The sequence below is a fragment of the Pan troglodytes genome, chromosome 10 (genome assembly GCF_028858775.2).
Source record: "Pan troglodytes isolate AG18354 chromosome 10, NHGRI_mPanTro3-v2.0_pri, whole genome shotgun sequence".
NCBI classification, from domain to species: Eukaryota; Metazoa; Chordata; class Mammalia; order Primates; family Hominidae; genus Pan; species Pan troglodytes.
In genome coordinates this window covers 87,895,460-87,916,984 of record NC_072408.2, presented here as the reverse complement: position 1 = coordinate 87,916,984, position 21,525 = coordinate 87,895,460, and the positions used below count along the sequence as shown (strand labels likewise).

General features: G+C 36.4%; 1 protein-coding gene and 1 long non-coding RNA gene across 4 annotated transcripts in view; one reads left to right on the top strand and one right to left on the bottom strand.

Moving 5' to 3' along the window:
- ACSS3 (acyl-CoA synthetase short chain family member 3) overlaps positions 1-21,525 on the bottom strand; it is a 179,289-nt gene that overhangs the window by 135,087 nt on the left and 22,677 nt on the right. For both annotated transcript variants that reach the window (XM_509241.9, XM_016923924.4), the window contains exon 2: positions 12,084-12,228. In XM_509241.9, coding sequence (XP_509241.2) covers positions 12,084-12,228 — 145 coding nt within the window. The remainder of the gene's footprint in view (positions 1-12,083; positions 12,229-21,525) is intronic.
- Positions 1-21,525, top strand: part of LOC104001617 (uncharacterized) — a 31,551-nt gene that overhangs the window by 4,190 nt on the left and 5,836 nt on the right. The window contains exons 3-4 of one of the 2 annotated variants that reach the window (XR_673511.3): positions 3,731-3,817; positions 11,684-11,924. This is a non-coding gene — a long non-coding RNA (uncharacterized LOC104001617). Of the gene's footprint in view, positions 1-3,730; positions 3,818-11,683; positions 11,925-21,525 lie in introns of those variants that run through there. The other variant, XR_010148374.1, reaches the window with a different exon arrangement.

Below are 21,525 nucleotides of genomic sequence, written 5' to 3'. Positions count from 1 at the left end.
ATTACTAATATGTGACAAGAGAATTGAGGCATCACAGGGAACATGTCACCGAACTCAAAGCCCCAGGGTCACAGCATCAAACACACTTTACAATCAGTCATTCAGCTCCAGTAGAGCAATATCATTCATTATAGTAAATTAATATTGTCATATTGAGCTTGATTAGCTTTGTGGGTTTGTTCTTACCCTGCCTATAACTCATATTTGGCTTTATTTATGTACTAAGCTGTAAAAAGAGAACATTAAGGCCTAGGCTTAATAATACACTAAAATAAAAATAATTTAAGTAAACACCAAAAGTGTGTAAAAATGTTTTGCCTTTATGAAGTATTTATATGCTTCACTATTTCATGAAAAAAAAAAGCCAAATTGGTTTCTTAGAGGCTTTTTTCTCTTAAAGAAAGACAAATATAAAAGATGCAAAAGATGTCAACAGGAATCCTGCTGCATTGTTTAGATCAATTCTGCTGTGATTATTTAATCAAAGTTCTAATTAAACAAACACCCCCAGCACTTCCACCGGCAGTACATAAAACATGACAACTACCCTGACTACACCAACCACACTTCCCAGGATTGGGCAATGTTCCTGTTAACCTTTACGGTTTCTTTGATCAATACATCTCGAAAGCCAATCAATATATGTGAAGGTCTCATAGAGAACTTGCCAAATATCCCAGGAATGGTACAAAGACATGAGATCATTGCAATAGCTGGGTCAGTTTTAACAACATTTACATCGCTCAACCAAAGGAGCTGTACACATTTAAAGAGAAGAAAAATTCACAAATACAGTGCATACACTAGTAACTAATAAACAAAACAAACATAGATCATGGTATGTGCCAAGAATTTATGACAAATATTCTAAAATATATCAAATTTCCCATAAAACCTATACATGATAAAGTTAATATTATTCAGCTTTGTAATGGAAATGAAATGCTTTTAAATCAAGGTTGGCATGAGAAAATGAACAGTCAATATCTCCAAGGTCTCTAATCTTGACAATAATTCTAATGAATGCAACCTATATTGATTTATTCAGATTCATTTACTTAAGTATTACATATATCTACACAGTGCACAAATGTGAGCATAAAACTTCCAAATGAATTAAAATAATTTAGTGGCATCATTTTTCATAGCTATGTATTTATCTATTTCAAAAATCCTTATATGAAAAATACTTTGTCTTATATACTCAGAGTGCGATTCTAATATATTAATTTGCACCACTTTAGCCACTCAGTGTCCTCAATTTATGTTAGTTAGCTTTATCCTCTACTTGTTATGAAAATTGTGCTAGATTAAATGATTTTATAGTTTCATATGTTAATTTTTAAAGGTCAGAAACAGAAAATTGTTGATGCATTCAGCTGTCTTTACATTGCTGTATAACAGGTACAAGTGTTCATTGTGACCAGCTCTCCTCACTTCCACTTGTAAGGACATTTTTTTTCTTCTTCTATTCTCTTCCTACTAAACTTAGACTGCCTGTCTCCTTCTTTTATTCTCCAACAATCTTTCTATATTGTTTCCTACTTAATTTGTCTTGTTGTCCTAGAACTTAAGCCAACAAAAGCAGTTGGTTTTGTTCTCAGGGTGCACATTTTCATTATTAACTATGTCAAATCCACCTCTTGGATAAATCTTCTGCAGACCTTCAGGGGACACCTGTGGAAGAGTCACCTATGTGTGGGGCACACACTTCTATTTTTATTACTTGACCCAGCTTCTACATCACCTCCACAGTGAAGTGTTGTGGGAAGTCAAGGACCCCAAATGGAGGGACCAGCTTGAGCCATGGCAGAGGAACAAAAATTGTGAAGATTTCATGGACGTTTATGACTTTCCTAATAATACTCTTATGATTTCTTATGCCTGTCTTACTTTAATCTCTTAATATTGTTATCTTCATAAGCTGAGGATGTACATCACCTCAGGATCACTGTGATGATTGTGTTAACCGTACAAATTGATTGTAAAACATGTGTGCTTGAACAATATGAAATCAGTGCACCTTGAAAAAGAACAGAATAACAGTGATTTTAGGGAACAAGGAAGACAACCATAAGGTCTGACTGCCTGCGGGGTCAGGCAGAATAGAGCCATATAGCATAGACAGCCTATAAATGGACGTGCAAGTAGGGAAGATATCACCAAATTCTTTTCCTAGCAAGGAATATTAATAATTAAGACCCTGGGAAAGGAATGCATTCCTGGGGAGAGGTCTATAAACAGCCGCTCTGTGAGTGTCTGTCTTATGTGGTTGAGATAAGGATTGAAATACACCCTGGTCTCCTGCAGTACCCTCAGCCTTATTAGGTGGGGAAGAAACCCCACCCTGGTAAATTTGAGGTCAGACCAGTTCTCTGCTCTCAAACCCTGTTTTCTGTTATTTAAGATGTTTATCAAGACAATACGTGCACAGCTGAACATAGACCCTTATCGGGAGTTTTTGATTTTGCCCTTTGCCTTGTGATCTTTGCTTTGCCCTTTGCCTTGTGATCTTTATTAGCCTCAGAAGCATGTGATCTTTGTTCTCCTTTTTGCCCTTTGAAGCATGTGATCTTATGACCTACTCCCTGTTCTTGCACCCCTTCCCCTTTTGAAATCCTCAGTAAAAACCTGCTGATTGTGTGGCTCAGGTGGGCATCACAGCCCTACTGCTATGTGATGTCACCCCCAGCGGCCCGGCTGTAAAATTCCTCTCTTTGTACTCTTTCTCTTTATTTCTCAGATCGGCCGACACTTAGGGAAAATAGAACCTACGAAATATTGGGGGTGGGTTCCCCCAATAGTGAAGCCTTCTCTGAACTGCTGTGGCCAGGTTGGTCCTTTCTCCATGCTACAAATGCACAAAGCTTTGTTGTTACATTATCACACTACCATTCAGTAGCTTTTGTGTATTTCTCACTGGGCAAACTATAAATTCCTGAAATTCAGGAATCATGTTTTAGCTCATCTTTATGGCCCCACTGCCTAAATCAATAAATAATACACAATAAGCATTCAGTATGTGTCTGAGGAATACATCACTGAAGACTTTGTTCTTAATCTCTAGCATGCCACCTATGAGACTTCAATTTCAGGTATTATTTATTTCCCTGGACTTACAATTTATTGACATTAACAGGTTACAATTATTTACATGTAAGGTCTGATATTTATTTTGCCTGTGAAATGAAAGAGTACTTGTGGCAGGAACTCCTAACTCCCCATCAAGATGCCTCCACCTACACTACTTTCTCCAGCCTTCCTAGCAGCTGATGGCCAAATGGGATGTGTGTAGAAAGCATATATGACATTTCTCTGTGTGGATATTAAAATAGCATGTCCATTCCTCTATATCCTCCTCCACCTTCCCAAGAGTTGGGACATACATATCTTTGCCACAGCTTCAGTGATGCAGATGAAGGCAATGAGCTATAAGATGAAGGTACAATAAGACTTCATAATCTTGGGTCATGCCAAGCTAAACCTCATAATCTTTAGATTATTATAAAAGACAAATGCATTATTTAAAAAATTAAGCCACTATTTTACTGCACATCCTTATTTTAGCAGCTTAGCCTTTGACCTAACATTTAAAAATTTGAGTGGAGGGGGGGATAGTGTATCGGTTATTAAGTAAATGTTTAATTATGAAAATCATCCTTAAAGTGTATGTGTGTATGTGAAAAAAATAGAACTAAAATACTTACAACAGATAATCTTCTTTTCCCAGAATTCTACTTGAAAATTATACAGAAACAATTTCTTAGAATGCTCACAAAAGACCTGAAAACATGGGGAGGAAGCAGGGCATTTACAGGTAACTGCTGCATAATTGGTTCAATCAGACTTCTTTCAAACACACTAGATGTAGCCAGGGATCCAAGACCAGAAACATATGCAGAATAGCTTCCAGAATCTCACGGCACAAACTGTATCTATCCTATCCCTTAATTTCCCACATGTAAGTAAATACTGCTGTTCTAAGGGGATTTATGTTATGGGGTGCCGATTCATTTGTCATCTCCTTGTTTCCAATCTTACCTACTACAGTCTCTTCATCTTCAGAGATGCCAAAGTGATTTCTTTGACAATATGGAGCTTCCCATCATCTTTGGAATTAGATACAGTCTTGACCATGGCCTGCAAGGTTCTATATGATCTGACTCCTGGATACTCATCTAACCTCACTTTCTACCATTCTCTTCTCATGAGCTCTGAGTCCTCATGGCTTTTCCAATGGTCTGAATCTACTCTTGTTTCAGAGCCCTAATACAATTTTCACTCAAATATTCACATAGTTCCTATCCCACTCTTTATTTCAGTCTATGCTCAAATGTCATTTCATAAGTGACAGGTACTTTCCCTGACAAGCCTATCTCAAATGGCAGGTGAAGTCCCTCTCTAGCCTTTTATTGTTCTTCACTTATACCTAATTTATATTGTATTATCTTTTTATTCATAGTACATATTCCCAACTAGAATGCAATTTTCTTAAAGATTATTTTATGCGCTACTGAAACCCATGGTGTCTCTAGTAGTGTCAAATATATACTATGTGTTCCACAAGCATGTTCTCAATAAATAAATTTCACACCATGATCATTCTAGTCCAAGAAAATAAATTCAAAGCAGATGGCCTACAGATTTTCAGATAACTTTCTAAAAGACCAGGGTTTAGCCACCCTGAAGATAATTCAAATCTAGTAAGAACCTATCAGTGAATGATAAATGCATTAAGCAAATGTAAGAATAAAAGCCATGGACCAGATTTCCAATTTCTAAAATGGCAAAGTAAGGTAAATGTTTTAATCAGGGCTTTAAATGAGACAGCACACAGACCTTCAAAGTCAGAAAATGAACTAAAATGAGAAAGATTCTCACCCTGTTTAAAAATAAAAATTCCTAATATATAAAAACAAAAATCACAATGTGATGGCAAGTGATAATTTTGGAAATAATCATTTATCTTAGATAATGATTAGATTTTACTTTCTTATAAATGAATTATTAAATGTTTATTCACAAACTAATTCACTACATAATATGACTCCATGTACTATGAGGCCTACATTAGCTACTGTGTAGGTGAAAAACTGAATAAAATATTACCCTTATCTCAAGGAGCTTTTTCTCTGGTAGGAAGATCATGTAGGTACCCTAATAACTGGATTAAAAAAGCAATAATGAACCAGTACATTAGGAGAAGGTGTAAGCAAAGTGCTCTGGACTTCAAAGAGTGGTAAAATAGTTTCTGGTATGGAGGGGAGTGAAAAGAAGTAAGTTTATACTTCCAACAGTGGTCTTGATTTCATGGACAATATAATTTCTAAAGATCTGTCTGAGAATATTCAAGGGATTGGTTGTATTGTTGCTCTTTTGGATTGAGTATGAAATAATCTTTAGACACTTATAATTGTGAATAAATGGGGAAACTAGGAAATACTAAACTGTTGTTTCATCATTTAATAATTCCCTATACTTTCTATTAAAATTTGTCTAGTGCTTATCTTCTTTATATTGAGTCCTCTCAAAATTTAACCTAAATTTTAGTAAGTTGTAAAGTACTTTAAACCAAAGTTCCAGTTACAATTTTGATAAAAATTTAAGCCAGTATTTAGGATATACTCATCTATTTAAAATGAAATACAAGCCTTTCTGCTTGTGTACATTATGTGTACACAAGCATTATACAATATATACATTATACTTGCATTATACAACATAGCTCACAGAAACATATGGTTGGGTCAGACCACTTAAATGTGACTAGAACATTTTAACATTAATAAATGCATTAACACAGCATCATCTTCTGTAGATCCTTAAACACCGGCACTGGTGCTTCCTGTTGCATAATATTCTACTGGCAAGCTTTCATTTCCAAATTTGCTTTCAAAGAATGGCCAGTAGAAACTGAGAGAGTGTAGACTTTAACATTAATTATTTTTTAAACAGGGGCAAATGTCTTCTCAACTTTGATTCCTAAAATCATTTAACTCACCATCAGCTCACTAAAGAATCTTTATTATTTTTGTTAAGGTTTTCAAATATTGATAAGGTCTTCTCTTTAATTGTGAGAATGTCTCTCTCCAAAATTTCAAAACATGGCATGCTAACAATCCAATAGAAAAATTAATGGACAAAAGATATTAATGGTATTTCAGAAAAGAGCATCAGCATTTGGTCAGGTGTGGTGGCTCAAACCTGTAATTCTAACACTTTGGGAGGCTGAGACAGGAGGATTGCTTGAGCCCAGGAGTTTGAGACCAGCCTGGGATAGAGCGAGATATCATCTCGGCAAACTTAAAATAAAACAAAATACAAGACAAATGTCCATTAAGCACAGGATAAGAAGTTCAACTTAATTTGTCATCAGGGAAAAAAAAATTAAATCACAATGCAATACCACTATGCATTCACTAGAAAGGGCAAAATTTGAAAGATCTGGAATTGTCGACACTGTTTTCACAGCTGGCATTCTCATAAATTGCAGATAGGAATATAAATTAGTGCAACCACTCTGGAAAATTGTTTGGCACTATCTACTCATGTCCAACGTGGGCATACCCTACGAACAATTCATCTCATTCCTAAGCACATCCCCAACACAAATGCATAAATATTGTCAACAAAATTTGTGTACAAACATATTTATAGCAACATTGTTTGTAAGAGTCCCAACCAGACATTACCCAAATAACCAAACTACAACCTCTTGCAATGAAATGAATGAAACTCATCACCAGAAAGTTGAGTGAAAAAATCCTGACACAAAAGAGTACATTGTATTACTCAATTTGTATAAAGCTCAAAAGCAGGTAAACCTTTAGATGTCTGAATAGCAATCATGTAGGGGCTGAGGATGACTAAATAGAGGCACAACAAGGGCTTCTGGGGGCCTGGAAATATTCTGTTTCTTTGTTGCTTACATGGAATTATTCTGTTTGTGAAAATCTAACAAAATTTATTCTTGTGATCTGTTCTCCTATCTGAATATATATTATATATCAATAAAAGTTCAAAAATTGCATGCCAGGAAAAGAAATGCATGAACGACTATAACTTCTATCTCACACTAGCATCATTCCCCTATTTACCAAGCATGGAAGAGGTAATTTAACTTACAGAGACACACTTTTTAGTGGCACTGACCATAATATAAATGAAGGTTTTATTGTTTATTTAGGAAATTTAAGGAAAGGAAACAGATAATAAAAGCCACTGCATCCTTTCCCCTGAACAAAGACAACCATTGACAGGGCTGAATTTCTGCAAGTCCTGGTTTTTGTGTCTTAAGTGTTTGCTTAAGGAAATACTGATATGACAGATGAAAAAATGTCAGATTATCTTACTCTGACATATGTCTGAGCAGATGGAATACATACTTTGAAGAAAATATCCTACAGGGCCGGGGTTGGAAGGAAGAATTCTCATGGGACATGGCCCTTGATTTCAGAATAATTTTCTCCTCTAAATTTTTTGACCTTTATAATTACAACTACTGCCACAGTTATGTTTCAAAAAATTACCTTTAGTTAAGATAATAGGAATTTGCAGTTTGAATTAAATCAGGAAAATTTAACACATAATTGGTTTTATCAATTTTCCCAGTATACATGTATTCATGAAAATTGCTCAAACGCCCTTCAGGGGTCACGTTCTTATTTAGTGAATAAATACATAAAAATTCATAATTGTTGAAATAAAAAACAGAGCACACTTGCCACACACAGAAGTAAATTCAACATAAAATTAGTGATGGTGAAAATAAAGATACTTTAAAATATCTATAGTACTATATATATAAGATATACATACACATAAAATACGCTCTTACACATACCTTTTATTTCACTGAGGCTTAATATGATAACGACTAACTTGAAAAGAGCTAACAAGAGCAAGAATACAATAAAAACATACATGTCCTCTGGAATGCAGATCTTCTGAGTTATAAGTGTGGGAAATCCAAGGAGGATATATTCATCTTGAACTACCAAGCTGAATGTAAATAAATTAAAATCCTTCACAGATAGAAATGGAATTTACTTGGAAAGATAATCCAATTCCATTACTGATACAATTTAAATCTAAGACATTCCTGCAGTAAAAGAAGCTAGAGTCACTTAGAAATTTCAAAAAGTATTTCATTCGTTTATTCTTTCATTGACTCATTCATCATTCAACAACTATTCACTACATGCAAGGCACCATTCTGCAAACAAATACAAAGTCACTGCCTTCGTGGAACTTACATTCTAGAAGAGAAAATGACACTAAAAAAGACAGACAAATAAAATGTAAGGAATGATACTGAGTAATAAATGCTAAATTAAAGAGAAAGTGAAAAAATGAATTTATGAAGTGGTGTGGAAAGGAGCATTTGTATTTAGTATGGTCAGAAAACATCTCACTGAGAACATAACATTCAGGTAACATGGACCATAAGATATCTGGAGGAAAAATTATTTCTAGTGGAGGGTAGGCAATTGGGATAATTTTAGGCATTACCTCTTCCAGAAATCTCCCTAGACTCTATTTACCTCTGGCTGAGTTGGCTGCCTTCACTTGTGTTCCTACAGAATATAACATTAACCCCTATCATGACCCTTATTCGGTTATATTGAAATTGCCTGTTTACATGTTTTCTTATCTCTTTGACAATAGGAAATGGGTTCATTTACTTTGTATTTCTTATTCCTATCAGGGTTTGGCATACAAAACAAATATTTGTTGAGTGAATGATGGATCTTGAACTAGGCCCAAATCTCTGTACAAAAACCTTAATAAAGGGTTATTTAAAATATTTTCAGATCTATAGAAAAAATGATAGTTTTAGAAAACCTCTGCTTCTGAATCATTCTGTAAAATTTTCAGATCTTTCATGTTACTAAGACAAGGTAGTCTGTCTTGTTGGCTCATTAATTAAATAAGAAATACAGACAAATTTAATCAAGTATTATCTGCCAGAAACTTCTGGTAGAAATGAAGCATGGGAGAGTAAAACAAGTAATGTACAAAGGCACTTCTTTTCGTTTGTTCTCAATGGAATTACCCATTAAATCTTTCTTTCTCTGTCTTCTCTACTTAATAAAATAAAGGCCAGAAGGAATCAGAAGCAAGTAATCAAAGTAGCACACAATGCTTCTCTCTTTCCTAACAGTTCTTCCTTTAGTACTTTAGAGAAGAAAAGCCTGGGGAATCAGAGGCTGTCAGCAGGTGAGAGAAACAGTCCTTTTAACTACTTTGATGTCAGGCTAAACTGAAACCAGGGAGCCAGCACAAACACAGAAAGGGTTTGAAAGATGAGTTAGCAGAAAAGCTTCTAAGCAAAACATATGTGTATAATTGTCATATACACTTATGTAATTAATTAATTGAAAACCAACAACAGAAAATGAGAATGTCAACAACTCTTCTTATTTTAGGTTTCTCTAAAGCTTTTTCCCTGACTCCGATGTTTGATTATGTATCAAATTAAATATGTGGATATACGTAATGTTTTTACAATATTTAAGTAAATTTACGTATTTGTATACCAATAAGAATTTGCCAGTATTTTCATGAGAGTGCAGCAATATGCCAAAATCACAGGCACGATTTTTAATCATAGACTAAACCTCTTCTAAGATGAAAATGCAATCCTAAAACAAAACATAGATTATAATAGGTTTTCAGGAAATCGACATTATCTCTTATAATGGAACGCAGCCTCGTAAGAATAACAAGCTCATTTGGTAACAGAGTGCCTTTCTAACTCATCCCAATGTGAGAGCTGTCTCTGTATACTTAATCCCAAAAATACAGTTTTCAGTTACAGACCAATAAAAAATACCAAACGATATATTGCAGCATTATTTTGCTTTTTTCTGTCTTGAGCTGCCCAGCATTTGAACCCCATTCTTATTAGACTGAAATTCCCCTTGTTTGCATCCTAGAGGGAGACAGGCCCCCAGTTCCTACTATTAAATCAAAGGAGGACAAGATATTTCTTCCCCACTGCCTGGTTGTTTAGGCAAGTCACCTAAGTTTGGCCAACTAGTGCTGTATGATAGACGCCTTGACAGCAATGACTTGACTTGACCATACCCTGAGAAAGACCCTGTATGACAGGCACACTGGAATATGTGTTCAGAGTTCTGAGCTAGGGAATACAAATCCAGGAGTGGCCAATCCACACATCCATTCCTTATTTCTGAGGAGTATGTCAGTCCTATCCCGTCTGGGATCGAGGCCCTTTGCTTTAGGTTAAATGGAAGTAGCCAGATGGAGACTGTTAGGGGGATGGTGCTAAGTGAAGATGCTATAGAAACTGCACGCTTTTTGCAAGTCGTGCAGTTCTCCTGCCCAGCCTGCCACCAGTGGCCTCTCCCCTGGATGTAAGGCTCCAGTAATACCCCATGTCTTGTATGGGGCTCTGGGTCTCTTCTTTGGCCTCTTGAACCTGGTGCCATCCCCACTGGAGTCAATAGGGGTTCAGCACGACAGACGTTACTACTCTGTCTTTCAATCTATAAGATTGACTCAAGGCAGCGAGTCTAGTTATTGGACAATTTGTGGGTTCTTCTTAACTCCTCACTTCTGCTCTTTCTCCCTTAGGGTTTACCATTTTTCTAAGCCTGGCTCTTCAGTCTACCCTTTTCATAAGGTCTTTTTTTTATGTTTAAATCAGCTGAGGTTGGAATTTGTTGCTACAACCAGGCTGATACCCAGCCTAGCAAACTGGTCTAACTCTTCTCTCTTATTTGCAACTACTCAGGACTGGAAAGGTCATTCTTTAGTCTGAGTTGCCTTTCTTGAAATTTCTTACAAGGCAAAATAAGAACTTGCTGATGAAAAAGAATATGATTTCAAAGAGTCAGGGAGAGTTGATGAAACTTTCTAAAAATGGAATGGAACCCTTAAATGGGTTCAAAAAGCAAAAGGAGAGAATGCAATCTTAAAAGCCTTCATGTCAAAGCAAATGCCTCCAAACCCTAGCATGACAGACTCTGCTCAACTTCAGTTTCTCAACCAGTGGCAATCTTACCACTCAGCAGACATTAGCTATGTGCGCAGACATCACAACTCAGGGAGGTGGGGTTGTGTTACCAGCATCTTTAAGGTGGAGGCAGGGATGCTGCTAAATGTCGTGCCATGTACATGGCAGCACCCACAACAAAATATTATCTGATCCAAAATATCAACAGTGCCAAAGTTGAGAAATCCTGCCTTGCACCATTACCTCTCTTTAAATCATTTTTAGTAAATGTTCCACAGAGCTTGAATAACTTTCCCACAGTCCACAATTCCCAAATACTTTTTATAATTACTTCTGAGGCCTTATTTCTACCCTAATGTTAATAAAAGAGAAAAATCTCATAACTCATCACTTAATATCATGATCCACCTAAGAACTGCACAGATGGGAAAGAACTCAAAAGAGCAAATAAGCCAAAGGAATGAACATGTTCAAAGAGCTACAAAGGCCCAGGAGTATCTAAGGCAATAACAAGACATCTAGGGTAAAAGAAAGGGTTGTGTGCATAGTCAAGAATTTTGGAAAATGAAGCTTGGAAGGAATGTTATGACCAGATTTCAAAGTGTCTTAGACACCACAGCAATCTAGATTTTACTCTCTGAATAACAGCATTTTTTAAGAAATAGATTTTTAAGTGACATAGAGAAATATGTTGTTTCTTAGGAAGAACACCCTGGTGATCATCTAATATGAGCAGAGCCTAGTGACAGGGAAGGCAGTTAGAAGACTGTTTCAATAGTACAAGATCTGGGGAGCAGCCAAAGGTGATGGTAATGTGGATGAAGAGTAAAGACCAGAGGAAGACTGACACATATTCTCAGGATTTGCCATCCTCTCCCTGTAAAATGAGCATCATTTAGCACTGTGAAACATAAATTGAAGGCTATAAAAACTGTCTACATGAGTTAACACACCTGTATTCATTTCCAACGTGTATCAAAAGAAAAGCATGGCAACATATTTCAATGCATTAGAGAATTGAAGGCTCTACAATGAGATGGTATGCTATTTAAGTAATTTCTATATGAATTCATATATACATATATAAAGTTTATGATATTACCTGCTCCAGAACTTCTTTATAGGTAAAGGTTGCTTTAGTGTTTGTAACAGGACTGTCATAGATGATAGCAATCTTATCCCCTTTACCATTTTCAATATGACGATCAACGGCATTGTAACAAATGTTAAGCATTCCTTCCACAAACCTGAAAAATAATTGAAAAGTAAAAGTGAATGATTGCTTTAAAAATATATTGTCACTTAATGAAGTTATTATATTTCTAGTTTGATAGAGCTGGCCTTAAAACAATGTTTCCTAGTGCATTCTATGTCAAGTAATGACAGCTGTAAACTAGATATTTAAGATGGTACACAGTATACTTTTTTATTTTAATAAACATGTATTTATTTTGATGTGCACTAAAAAAATACATACCTCACACTTCCAGCTGGCGACTTTGTGGATTTTATTGCTTAGGATAAAACTAGGGTATAAAGCACCAAAATCAGCCTTTTTACATAGGTGAAATAAATGGTATGTAAGTGCAGTGCAGAGGCATTGGGGATTGTGAAAGGGCAAATGGCAGATGTGTGACTGAAGTTTTGGTACCTGCTGCAAATAGAAAAACTTACCGAAAAATTCTATTCTGCTCTGAAAGAGCTATATGTATTTTTTATTTCAGTTAAATGTGATGCCTTCAATTTCACAAAGAATAGATAAGCTCTTTTCTGCATGTTTGAAATGCTTCATAATTTGAATAAAGAAGGGACACGCATATAAAATATTTATTTTTGAAAGCCTTTGCAATTCAGTGCTTTTCATCTCTTAATTGATCAACGTTTTCCTTCGAAAACACAGAAACCATGTAGATACATGGAATAATTTTTTAAGGAAATATAACTCATTTTTCCAAAAGAAAAGGCTTTACATATGCCACATTTTTAGTAAAATGGGAATTAGAATAAAATATGCAAGTACAGTAATGGTCCATTTCTTCCAACGTCAGACTACCAAATATAGTAACCATGCAAAATAACAGGAAAATATATTGAAGTAAATAAAAAAGCTCTTGTTAAATAGCTGAGTATCACTTTCAGGTATTCACTCAAAGAGCCCTGTGTGAAATGAAGCAGTGGATTAAAAGCAGCTACAGATACAGTGGCAGCATTAAAAAATCATAGCCACAGAGGCCGGGCTCAGTGGCTCATGCCTGTAATCCCAGCACTTTGGGAGGCTGAGGTGGGTGGATCACGAGGTCAGGAGTTCAAGACCAACCTGGCCAAGATGGTGAAACCCTGTCTTTACTAAAAATACAAAAAATTAACCAGGCATGGTGACAGGTGCCTGAAATTCCAGCTACTCGGGAGGCTGAGGCAGAGAACTGCTTGAACCCAGGAGGTGGAGGTTGCAGTGAGCCAAGATCACACCACTGCACTCCAGCCTGGGTGACAGAACAAGACTCTGTCTCAAAATAATAATAATAATAATAATAATAATAATAGCCACAGAAAGCAACAGGAGGAAGAATCATTTAATCAAAGTCAAATGACCCTATGTATTTCAATAATAGCAAATTTGACTACCTACAGCATAGCACAGAATTAATTAATATAATGATTCTGAATTCCCCTGTGACTGATCTCATGTTTGTTCAAAAATATTACCTCTTCCCAGCATCCTACTCTTAGCAAAAGTATTTTGTCTCTTTCCTCGGCCCTTCCTCCATGAGTGGAGACTCTCTGTCTTGATTTGGGGCTCATCCATGTACTTGCTTTGGCTAATGCAATGTCAGCAGACACGATGCAAGCAGAGGCTAGCTCTCCTGCACCACTACCTTCTCCAGGAGAACAGCCTCCCAGATATAACTGCTCCCTCCTCAACATGGCACCAAGAATGAACACCTGCAGGTGGGAACAGAGCCCAAAGAAGCAGGGAGCCCACACCAGCTAGATTTATGTCTTGAAGCAATGCTCCCAACCACCCCCAACCTAGATCAGCTGATGCCTTGACCACCTGCAGACACATGGAAATAAACTCTTAATAGTTCATTTTATGGAGATTTTTGTGGTTCCTGGTCATATAGTATAATTGTGGCCATAAATATCTAACACACCAACAAAAAGGTAAAGTTGTCATTCTGTGGTGGAAATAAGGAAAGGTGTTTTATAGAATTTCCCACAAAAACATTTATATATATATATATTTGTACCTGAAAAAAAAAAACATTTCTGACAGGGAAACTATTTACTTGCTAGAATATTTCTTGATAATATCATTATTCTCTTTTCCTTTATCTATGACTTCTATTCTACCATTCTTTGTGATCAATATTCAATTATGCTCATGATATTTTACCCAAAAAAGGGGCTTCCCTCAATTCCACAGAATTTACTTTGTCATTTATTTGCATTATTCTTCTCCTACTTCTTTGCCAGCTCTTTTTCAATATGTTTGTTGCATCTTGTTTTCTCTGCTTCATCTTTTATTGGCTGTGATATCTCATGTTCCATATGCATCCCTTAGCTCACGCTACAGTTTCTCCCTAGATGATGCCTATACTCTTCTGGTTTCAACTTCCACTTTGATCTCCAGCCCTAACCTTCTTTTCTGAGCTCCATACCTTATAGCCAAAAGTCTGCAGGACATCTCTACTTAAAAAAAATAACCTGTCTAAAATTATACTCATTTCACTCCACCTCCACCCCCACAGCTCCATCACAACTGCAAACTTGCTCCTCCTCCTGTTTTCTAAATTTCAAGGAACTATGTTGCATCCAGTGGCCTGAATTAGAAACTCCAAAGTCAGATTTGTACCCTCACTCTCCATATTCATTTATATGTAATGTCACATCTTATAGAGCCTTTATTGTCTCTGTAATGGTTTGGTTCTCTCACTGATTACAATGAGTGCATCCTAATTAATCTCCCTGTTTTAGACCTGACCCCATTCACTCAAGCCATCTCCATATGCTGCTATAATGGCTTTGTTCATTGTAAATATTATGTAAATATGTCAACAAAAATATTTCAAATAGTGCTCAAAATTATTCAATATATTTCTCTAAAGTTCAAGATAAAAACTATATACCTCTAGATCAGCAGTCCCCAACCTTTTTGGCATCAGGGACTGGTTTCATGAAAGACAATGTTTCCACCGAACTGGGGTGGGGGAAGGGTATGGTTTCAGGATGATTCAAGTGCATTACATTTATTGTGCACTTTATTTCTATTATTATTACATTATAACATATAATGAAATAATTATACAACTCACCATAATGTAGAATCAGTGGGAGCCCTGAGCTTGTTTTCCTGTAACTAGACAGTCCCATCTTGGGGTGATGGAAGACAGCGACAAATCATCAGGCATTAGATTCTCATAAAGAGAATGCAACCTAGATTCCTCACATGTGCAGTTCACAATATGGCTTGTGTTCCTATGAGAATCTAATGCCACCCCTGATCTGACAGGAGTTGAAGCTCAGGCAGTAATGTGAGCAGTGGGGAGCAGCTATAAATACAGATGAAGCTTTGCTCAGTCACCTGCTGCTCACCTCCTGCTGTGTGGCCCAGTTCCTAACAGGCCACAGACTGGTACCGGTCCATGGCCCTAGGGTTGGGGACCCCTGCTTTAGATGACATTCAAAACCCATTGATCTACTCTGTTTCATTTCCACTCATCCAACTTCACAACTCCAGCTGTACTGATTACAAAGTTTGCAGTTCCTTGAATTCAGTCAGCTTCCACTTCTGTGGCTGTCCTTCATTTTACCACCACCCTCCCCAAGTAGTTCAAAAGCCCTGTGTACCTGTGTATGTTTCTCCACCATAGCACTTACCACACAGCTTAACTTAGAGCATTGCTCCACTCAGATGTTTCCTTCATTACACTGTAATCTACCTGAATGCAGAGACTCTTTAAAAAGAATCTTAAAGACTACAAGAAGAATATGACACTGTTTTAGATCCTAAGATTACAAGGAGAATATATACAGCACTTGCCATGTATTAGTCACTCAATATTTGTTTGATGAATGAATGAATGAGAATGTTACTAAACTTTCAAGAAGCATAGGATTTAGGACCCAGACAGAGTAACTAGGGAAGTTTTTACTCTCCATTTTAAAGTCAAGAGAATAGAGATAAGAAGAATACCCAGGGCACGTGGTTAGGAATTGGAGAAAGCCATACCTGAAACCCAAGTCTAGATGTCTAAACTGGTGTTATAGTTGGCAACATCATATTCACTCATTCATTTATAGATGATTTTACTTTTTTTTCTCTGCTCCAGTTCAATTGATTCTTTTCTCTGTCATCTGCATTCTGCTGTTGAGCCCATTCCTGAGTTTTCATTATCATTATTGTATTTTTAAGTTCTAAAATTTTCATTTGGTTATTTTTTATACATTTCATTTATTTGCTGATGATTTCTACTTATTTATGGAAACTTTCTAAAAAAATTGTTTTGAGTGTGTTCATAATTGTTCCTTGAAGCACTTTTATGATGGCCGCTTTAAAATACTTGTCAGGTAGTTCCAAACTCTGTATCATCTCAGTGCTGGCACCCATGGATTGTTTTTCTTATTCAGAGTGAAATGTTCCTGATTCTTGCATAACACATAATTTTTGGATCTTTGTGTAATGAGTAAATCATATCTAGACATCTCGGGTCTTATATTACATCTCGGGTCTGCAGATTACTGAATAATCTGATTTAACATACGCTCTTTGGGTGATGGTTATGCTGAAGCCCAGATTTCACCACTATGCAATATATGCATGTCACAAAGCTCTACTTGTACCTTCTAAATCTATAAAAATAAAAATTAAAAAATAAACAAAAATAATAATCTGATTTAAATCTTCTGTTTTAGCAGGTCTTCTCTGACACTGTGCTGGTGGGCAGGGAGCCACCTCATTACTACCAGGCACAGGTATAAGTCCCAATTAATCTCCAGGTTCCCTTGATACCACGTCAGCTGGGGGATGGCTCATGAATGATGGGTCAGGGTAATAATTCAAGCTCCCAAGAGGTTTTTACAACCTTTCATCCTAGATGAAAGGAGAAGGGCACTTTGTGACTGCTCCCCCATACCCTTCATGTCCTCCCACATGGCTGGGTGGGAGGACCTTCTTACCTCCTTACCTTAGCCAGAATGAAAGTTTCAGCTCCCCACATAAACTAATCTGACCCCACCAAGGGAGGAGGCAATGTCTGGGGCACTTGCTACACCTTGGCAAGAGCAGAAATCTAGACTCTTCAGCAGGTCTTTACTGGTAAGGATGAAATTGAGGCCACAGTATTTTTCTGGAGTGTTTGGCTGGATTAGGACAGCACTCACCTAAAAGTTTTCTGTCTTGCCATGCTGTCCCTTTCTTGGTTCTGTAGTCACAGAGAGAAAGTTTTTATTGGGGCTTTTTAAAATCTGTGCCTATTGGTGCTTCTCGGTTGCTAGCTTCTTAAGAACCCAGTGTGGGTTACAAAAAGAAAGAAAAAAAGAAAACCCAGGGAACTCATGGCCATGCCATTCCTCACATCCCCAAATTTCCTAGCTGGTTGACCTTCGCTCTACCTTTCAGTCTTCTTATGTGTGTTTGATATACAACATCCTAGGTTTTTTATTGTATTTGGCAGGAAGTATATTTTCTCTGTCTTGTCTTGAAAACAGAAGTTTCTAAATAACATTTATCAATCTTTTACTGTAGTCCAAGACTTCATATCATATATGTTAACAAATTTAATTTTAAAAAACCTTTCCCTATGAAGCAGGTATTATTATTAATCCCATTTTACATACAAGGAAACTCATCACAGCAACTTGCTCACGGAAGTCTGATTACAGAACCAAACCCTCAAACATACAATACTACTTCTATAAACAATACTCAAAAAACTTGAACTTGGAATTTTTTTTCAATTGGTGGCAACTTTAGAGTAGTTTAATATTGAAAATATTAACATCCTAGGATTTTCTTTTTTAAAAGTACCTTTAGACAATTTTTTTTTTAAACAAGAGTACCTTTTGGAGGAGGCAATATAAAGATCCAAATGAGGTAGGTTCTGTAGGCAATGTTACACAGAACTGCTGCAGGAGATAGCAAATCAGCATGGTCCAGAGGCAGTTACAGGTAATGAATCTACCAATATAAATTGGCTAAGCTTAGAGATTGGTTTACTGCGACTGACTAGACCAAGTGACCTGCAAGAAGCTGCCCAGCTCAAAGATTTGATTATTCTACTATGACAAGTTTCTTATTTCATTTTAAATAAAATCATTTCAGTAAAGGTCAATTGAATGCCTTCTATGTGCTGACTCTCTACTGTTCCTTCTAAATTCGTGGGCAGGTTTTAAATGGTTTGTCTCCCCAGATTATAAAAGTAACTAATGCTCACTGTAAAAATACTAAAAAATATACTTTAGAGTATTTTCTATTCTTTCTATATACAAACACACTTGTTACGTAGTTTCATAGTTTGCCTCTGTGTTGAGGACTGCATTATGAGTTTTTCCCAAGGGCCTGAGGAATTCTCAAAAATTATGGTAATGATGGCATAATATTCCATTCAATGGCTATTCAATAATAAAATTAATCCTGTGTTGTTACTAATTGCCTTTCACAACACTGTCATTATTTTAAATGATCCTAGGATGATGTTTCTTGCAGACAAATATTGGTCACACTGCTTTCTAATTACATTAGCAGGCTACGTTCCCACAATCAAACACATGTGTGCACATTAAAATTGAATAATCAAATTGTTTTCTGGAAATACTGAATTAATCTATATTATCATCAGCACTCCCTGAATCTAACATGAGCATCTAACTCCTCTCAATGCAGATGACTCTCAATCTTCTCCTTTTTTTTTTTTTTAGATGCAGTCTTGCTCTGTTGCCAGGCTGGAGTGCAGTGGCGTGATCTCGGCTCACTGCAACCTCTGTCTCCCAGGCTCAAGCAGTTCTCCTGCCTCAGCTTCCTGAGTAGCTGGGACTACAGGTGTGCACCACCAAACCCAGCTAATTTTTTTTTTTTTGGTAGTTTTAGTAGATATGGGGTTTCACCATGCTGGCCAGTATGGTCTTTATCTCTTGACCTGGTGATCTGCCCACCTCAGCCTCCCGAAGTTGTGGTATTACAGGCGTGAGCCACTGCACATGGCCAATCTTCTCCAATTTGAAAAGTGAAACATAGTTTTAATTTTGGTTTCTTTGGTTACTATTATTAAGCCACACATACCCTCCCCCACTTATGCTTCCTGCACCCTCACCTGCGCCCATGCACATGCACAGACATCACACAAACTTTTCTGGGCCTAGAGTGTAACTTTCTGAGAGAGGAGGAGTTTCTCCATAGAGGATCCTGTACAAGATTTAAGACTTGTGGAACAGGAACAAGGCTCTATATGACTTCCGGAAAGTCTAGAAATCCTACTCTCATTGCCTCTTCTTCCTTAAACACTCATAGGAAGAAGGATTTTAGTAACCAAAACCTCCATTAACTGACAAGTGAAAAAGGATCTTTATTCAGATTCTGAAATGTACTTCACTCAACTACCAATATCTTGACACTCAGATGAGTGCATGTGTGTATATAAGTGTGTGTGTGTATATATATGTGCTAGAATATGTGTATGTGTGTGTGTGTGTGCGCGTGTGCATAAAATAGAAGAGAATATAAAGCCAGGGTATGGGGAGACCATATTTTCAACATATTTAACAAGGGAAAGACATATTTGCAATATTTAAAGTGTTTCTACAAATTAATAAGAAAAAACTTAAAAATCCAATAGGCAAACAATTTCAGCATGATATCCACTGATGAAAACAAAATGAAAATGACCAGTAAGTATAAAAAAAAGATGCTCAACCTTATTAACAGTCAAGAAAATTAATATTAAAATTATAAGATGTCATTTGCCCCTCTGACTTGATATTAAAAAATCATACATAGTTATAGTGAGAGTGAAGAGAAAACAGCATTCTCGTATAATGTTGGTGAGCAAATAAATTTGTTCAGCAACTTAGGAGGGCTCAAAATCAGTATCTATTAATATTTTAAATACATATTATGCATCGTTAAAGGAATGCAATGTATATGTGATATATACATATATCAATATGAAACAATGATCAAAATTAGCTTTTTACACAGCCAGAGCAAGTTGCCTGTGTGTTTATCTATGTTTTGTATTATATAAATGCACAAGCAGTATGGAAAAATGCTTAAGAAAATAATAGTGGTAAACTCCAGGTAAGAGAAAAATTGGAGGGCAGTAATAGAAAAGGGATAGTCTGTATTTTTATGTAATAAAACTTCTGTGTTATTTGAGTTATTTGAGCACGTATTTACATACTGAATGGGTGATTTAAATTTTTTTAAATAAAAAATATAAATTTTAATGGTCTAGCTTGCTTAGCTTCTGGTTTAACTGACTCATTACCTTAATAGTCAGCTTAATTATAATCAAATAAAAATATTTAAGTAAAAATATAACTTTAAATTTTTCTTCTGGTAAAAAGAAGCATTTCTTCCACTTATAACAACATCTAAACTCAGTTTTATGAAACTAAAATCTGGGCCATAAAAATTTTGCTTCTGCCTTTTATTTTCTCAACAGAATCAACCTCAAGCAGCTAAAAAGTCAATAATAACTGGCTACACAGAACCTTCAGATCACAAAGAGAGATATGCTATCAATCATCATTCCTGCTGTCTATCATGATTTTGGTTGCCTTCCTTCTAGGCATTTGTAAGATTGCACTTTCATACCCACTTGAAATGAGGCATGGCCATGTCACTTTCTGTAGCCCAGGGCCTAACAAGAGAAGGAATGCAGGCAAAGTAGTCTCCAAAAGCCAGTGGGTACTTACTACATATCCTCCTCCCTGCCTCCCTGCCACAAAAGCCTGTGACATCCCAAATGTTGACTGTACTGTCAGCCTATATCTCTGAGTGAGGATGGATGGCCTGGGGCAAATCTTCCTAATAACCCAAGATCAATTTGTAGGATGAGCGAGAAATACCTGGGCTATGATGTACTAGGAAGATTTGGGGGTTATTTCTGCAGCATATCCTAGGCTATTCTGACTGATATAAAATTCTTAAGATCTATCAGTTTCGGCAAATTCAAATAAACTTTGAAATCGTTGTATTTCATAATTTAAGAGGCAGAGGGATGCACTCCAGGGCAAATGAAATGGGAAGAATCTCAGCTCCTATAAATAAATAGTCACTACAGAAATGTTAGATGTCCTTGTAAAGAAGTCAAAGATGCACCTTCATCATGTGAGCTCTCAGAGACAGGACTGAGGGCCTCCCCAAAGCGATCTGTAAAGAAGATAGCTTTTAAAATTCCTTTTGGACTTCTCATTTTACATAATTTTCTATTTTCTCCTATAATCACACCTGTGAATAGCCACTGCACTCCAGCCTGGGCAACATGGCAAGACCCCATCTCAAAAAAAAAAAAAAAAACAAAAAAAACAGGTAATTTTGCATT